We start from the raw sequence: 5,874 nt of genomic DNA, 5'->3' as shown, positions 1-5,874 counted from the left end.
AAGGCTAAATCTACATTGGTGGCCCAGTCGAAGTTTGCAATTCTTTGCTCTTTCTATTGAGTGAATGGAGAGAATGAAGTGGCTAGAAGGCGGTATTTGATCTAGTCAATTGGAGAAAGTGACAGAATTCTAAAGTATTTGTTTAATGCGCCGAGATGGGCTATTTCTTTCACAGCACCTGATGTCACTGACACTGAATGAATGCATTTTAATATAAATAAAAATACAATTCAACATATAAGCTATCAACGTAGCACACTTAAGGACAACTTCACACGTGGATATATAAATAGGCTATTTCGGATTATACAAAAATACATAAGAAACAATTAAATAAATAGAGATAAAACATATTGTCTGCTGTGATTATTGCATTGTGAAAAAATGCACATGCATTTCGTTGATTGTAAATTAATTTCTAAAATTGTCTTGTTAGGCTATCCATACTATCAATGTCAGCTATGTAATATATGGCTTAAACAAGTCCAATTCAAATTAACTTGTGCAAAATGGTTAGCAGTTTTGTCAATGCAAAACATAAAAACTGCATTGAATGTTAACCTTTCTTATATGATAATTACGATTTTTATAATGTGCTAGACCTACTCTGTTCATTTGTTGATACGTTTTGGAAGTCAGAAGCAAATCGCATGGTGTTATATAGCCTAATGTAACTGTATTCCATCTCCGTGTGTTACTTCATTTATTGAGGGTATATTAGTGTGTAGCTGAATGAATGAGGCCGGTTGTCTGCGCTGTGACTACGGCAGTACCTCCATGCATTCTAATCACCCGCATTCTGATTCTGATTCAGCAGTTCCAAAGTTCTGTTCTGACTGCTCCTGTGGGAGCGGCGCGACGAGGGTTCTGGTGTAGCCTATACACTGTACACCGCGTTCTGTACTCAGGTCTAGACACTGAAATACACAGCAATATACCATATTGAGCTATATTCATGATTATGTAAACATTATTTGATTTACTTTATATTTGTAATGGAAATAAATTAAATATTAGAAAGTGAAGAGTCATATTGAAATCAAAAAGTTGTATTGTTGTTAATATATAATACTAATAATTATCATCATGCCATAAGGATATCTGTCTGGAAGTTTTCCCAGTTGTAAATCAGTAGGTGCATGATAACAGCATTATTCCGTCTGTTAACAGAATACATCAACCATTATAATGTTTACCCTATTTACACAGAATACACCAACCATTATAATGTTTACACTATTTACACAGAATATATCAACCATTATAATGTTTACACTATTTACACAGAATACACCAACCATTATAATGTTTACACATCAACCATTATAATGTTTACACTATTTACACAGAATACACCAACCGTTATAATGTTTACACTATTTTAATGAGAAAATATTTTGATGACCAAGTTTCTAATTCATTGCAGACTATATGAACACTTTTCAAAAGCAGTCATGCTTTTTCATTAACATAGAAAAGTCAACAGTTACATATTTTAATCACATGTATATCACCATGGTTTTAAATGGCTTTACACTACAGCTTCACAGAAAAGCTACTGCAAAATAGATATCTAAAACGTTTAACTAAAAAGTGTATTTTACAACATTTTCATATCAACTTATTTGGAATTATTCACATTTATTCACATATTTATTTTGCATTTAGTAAAGACCCTATAGTTCCCCTTACTATTTTTTAAGATTGAAAAAAACATCACAATTCACTTAGTTATTTTTACATAGATAGCAGAAATAAATCAAAGTAAATATATTTCATGCGCCTGACAGCCGCTGTTTGCATTGCCTCACTAATTTACAAAACACACTGATAAAACTGACACAACGAATACCTTTTAAGTTGAACAGCAATATTTCACTATCTCTCTGCTGGAACCATGTTAGAAGACAATTAGCATTCATAGCAAAACACCGACATCAAAATACACTGCAGCACGGAAGTCTATTGCCTTAATTAATTGTAGTTATTCTCAGCCCAAGATGTCAGCGGCAAAAGTCAAAATAAACGTTGGATTTGGTTTGAGCCTGCTGGTCTAGTTTATAAAGAGTTCTGTAGAGTTCTTAATGTTAGTGCACTGCCACGGACTGCAGTGTCGGGTTGGTGTGAGTCTCCCTGGGAGTAGGGGGGCTGCTTTGGCTGGTGTCTGTCTGCGGGGAGGTGGGGCTCAGAGATTGGGGAGAGTTCGAAAGGAAGGCGGATGTGTGTCGCGTCAGCCCCGCCGAGAGACCTACCGTGGTCGGGTTGGGCTTGATGGGCACCGGAATGGCGGGTAGGGTCTGTCCTCCGTGACACAGAGATTTAAGAGGCATGCGGTAGGCCACGTAGTCACCGCTCATAGAGATAGGAGAAACAGGGTCCACCATAGTGTTGTACATGTGAGGCCAGGCCGTAGTCAACTGGTTGTGCAGCGGGTAGCCTGCAGACATCGACTGCATGGTGGAGAACGCCAGACTCCCGGGAACCTTGTACTCTCTGGCGATGATGTTCTCTATAGCAAATGGGTGTTTAAAAGTTGATGGCTGTGACACTCCCAAGTTATAGCTGGACATCTGAGGGAGGTGTGTGCCGGTGGCAGCCAGGGCGCTAAGCCTTAGATAATGGGCTGCGTCAGACTGCTTGGACTGAGCCAGGTGCTCCTGCGCCATCATCATCATCACCTTGAACCGTTTACGGCGCCGCAAGAAGCTCCCGTTCTCGAACATGTCCCCGCAGCTGGGGTGCAGAGCCCAGAAGCTACCCTTCCCGGGCTGGTCCGGACGCCGCGGGATCTTGATGAAACAGTCGTTGAAGGACAGGTTGTGTCGTAAGGAGTTCTGCCACCGCTGGGTGTTCTCTCTGTAGTAAGGGAACCTGTCCATGATGAACTTGTAGATCTCGCTGAGAGGGAGCATCTTCTCCGGGCAGGACTGGATGGCCATGGCGGTGAGGGAGATGTAGGAATAGGGAGGTTTCTGGTCGCTGTACGTGTTCCTCCCTGGTCGGGGCATCCTGACAGTATTCTTTCACAACACTTTACTTCAAACAACTCGTTCCCCTTAGTTTAGCTTCGTTATATAAACTTCTTAGAACTCATGAAAATGAAATATTCTGCATGCGTAAAATACAAAACACCTGAGTAGTAGCCTACTGCAGTAAAAGTTTAACTGATAGAAGTTGAGTTGAGATGAGCTAAGTAGCAGCTACACTTCCATGTCCGCCCTTTTCTGCCGTGTGACAGTTGATTGTGGTGACAGCCATATAATAGACCCCCCCCCCCAGAGCAGCTCCACTAATGTGCCACCTCTACATATCACATGACAACCACCCAGGGAGGAGGGGGCTCCTCGCGGTGAAAGGCATAATCTGCTTTCATTGACACCTATTTACATGGACACCTTGGGCCAATGGAAATCCTTTCCATCTGAAGACCGAGCAACGGGTAAAAAGGCTCGGTAAACGGAATGGAATGAACAGTGATGGCACTCGGTAGCTAAGAGTGTGTATGCGCTAACCTTTTTTCAGTGGGTTTAAAGCCGTCAATTCACACTACATTTGGAGCTACTGAGCTATGGGATGTTTGACATGGAAATTGGCTTACACTTCCACTGTGTTTTGTATTATTAGTGTGTATTAGGTGGTTTGTTGTCATGACATTACCTTATAGGAAATCGCCGTTAGTGTTTTGTTTTGTCTTTGTTTTGTATGCCACTGTCAATGTTGAAATGTATGTATGTCGCTTTGGATGAAAAAAAAAAAAACTAATCTGAGGAATGACAACATTATGCTCTTTACAAAGCACAATGTTCTACTACAATTTGAAGTCGTATGTTCTATTTATGTTAGTCTATGCATTCAGTAGGCAGCCTGTGTGTGAGTCGTGTGTTCTATTTATGTTAGTCTATGCATTCAGTAGGCAGCCTGTGTGAGAGTCGTGTGTTCTATTTATGTTAGTATATGCATTCAGTAGGCAGCCTGTGTGTGAGTCGTGTGTTCTATTTATGTTAGTCTATGCATTCAGTAGGCAGCCTGTGTGAGAGTCGTGTGTTCTATTTATGTTAGTCTATGCATTCAGTAGGCAGCCTGTGTGAGAGTCGTGTGTTCTATTTATGTTAGTATATGCATTCAGTAGGCAGCCTGTGTGTGAGTCGTGTGAATGAACAGCTTTATTCACCTGATCCGTTCTAATCCTGATAATCGGGATTTAATACATTCAGACAGGTGCACAAAGTCGGCTGCATTGGTGTGTAAAGCTGATAAATAAGCGTTACGTTAAACTGTCAATAGTTTCACCCATAACCAAACAGGAAAATAAATCGTATTTTAAAATTCGTAGACACACTTTATTGTATTGCTATTAATAAAGGCACTATAATTAAAATCACCAGCGCAATATGCTATACTAGACCAACACAATAATTATTCCCTGAAACAAAAAATAACCATCTTGATTGATTAATGGCAATTAATTAAGAAACCTCCAATGGTATGAAACTTGAACCAGCCTCAACGTATTATCTTTCCCTGCTTAGCCAAGACATAAGGGTATAGTGTGGTCTATGAAACTTCATGAAGGCCAGTGAGTATTTTGTGTTTATGTAAACATTTTAAAAAAAAAAGTACTTCAGAAATGCAAATAAAGTCTCTGGGGTTGAAAACTATAAAATATCCATGAGTGAATTATATGAATGTGAAAACCAAATGCAAGCCTATTTTCAGCCCTGGCCATTCAAACTTTTTGCCAGGCTCACCATGGAGCAATTTTCCGCTTGGCGGGTTCCCAATGCCAGGGACCACACATGCCCACGCGGATTTGGTCATAATTTATGCTAATGAGCATCCATAAATCCACAATACAGGCCATTGCAGGCTGATGGATTAGCAATAGAATCTGCTATGGGAGGAGACTGGAATTGTTGACTATAGTAACAGCTATGGGTTTAGAGATATCAGGAGCTTGAGGAAACTACGGCTATAAAAGATGATCTTCTCCAAGTTGTTAAATATTTACAAAACAGAAAATCAAGTAGGCAGACCAACCAAACGGGTTAGGGTTTCCTTGGTTGCCACACAATCCCTGTCGGAACAAAATAGACTGCAGGAAGTCAGATCCACGCTGCGCATGGAAGCATCTTTTTATTTCCATGGGCTTTTATTCCTCATTAAGAGATTCTTTTAACTCGTCATTCCTCTATTGGTGTTAGGCAGAAAGGAGTCTGGTTTTCAGGCTTTTCAACAGACATTTCTTAAAGTGTCCCAACTGCCCGTGAACCTCGGAACGCCCTGGGTCCAGAGGGTCCATTATTTAGGTGATAATGCCCTCGAAGCCGATGTTTGGAGGATATATTGGCACGGGTGCTGCTCGTCCAGGACCGGCAAACCTGCCAATACATCCTCCAAACATCGGCTTCGAGGGCATTATCACTATTATACAACTGGTTACCAACATGTTCAAATAAAACATGATTTTTATGAATTTATTCATATTATTTCATCCTTCCCCTTGCAAAGAAGATTGCAGTCAGAGTGCACAATAATTGCAGTACACTGCAGTTATTCTGCAACAACTGCTTCCAAAATACCACAGTAGACTGCAGTTACAGAACTTTTACTGCAGTTTCAAAACGGCAATCTTTTTTTTGTATGGGTTCCACGATATTTAGTCCCGACACAAAACTAATGCTACCCAAGCCAGCTGGTTGTTTGTTCTATCGGTTAGACCCTGTCTTTAAGTATTTTTGTTCTGTATCTATAGACGACCCAGTCTTTCGTTCTAAATGTTCTATTGCCATTCTGTCTGGCAACGTTCTTATCCCTTGCTTGCTTGCTAGCCAACTACGGCTAATTTACAGTCCGGTCAAACAGCGCAGCCAGAAT

General features: G+C 40.4%; 1 protein-coding gene across 1 annotated transcript; it reads right to left on the bottom strand.

The window, feature by feature from the left end:
- Window positions 1-1,365: 1,365 nt before the first annotated feature.
- Window positions 1,366-4,479, bottom strand: LOC110501407 (forkhead box protein B1-like). Its single transcript, XM_021578959.3, has one exon. The coding sequence runs from the start codon at window positions 3,006-3,008 to the stop codon at window positions 2,088-2,090; it is 921 nt and encodes a 306-aa protein (XP_021434634.1). The 5' UTR covers window positions 3,009-4,479; the 3' UTR covers window positions 1,366-2,087.
- Between the last annotated feature and the right edge of the window lie 1,395 nt (window positions 4,480-5,874).

This window comes from Oncorhynchus mykiss, chromosome 2, assembly GCF_057628025.1.
Source record: "Oncorhynchus mykiss isolate SJ-2025 chromosome 2, ASM5762802v1, whole genome shotgun sequence".
Lineage (NCBI taxonomy): Eukaryota > Metazoa > Chordata > Actinopteri > Salmoniformes > Salmonidae > Oncorhynchus > Oncorhynchus mykiss.
This window is presented reverse-complemented; position numbering and strand designations above follow the sequence as displayed.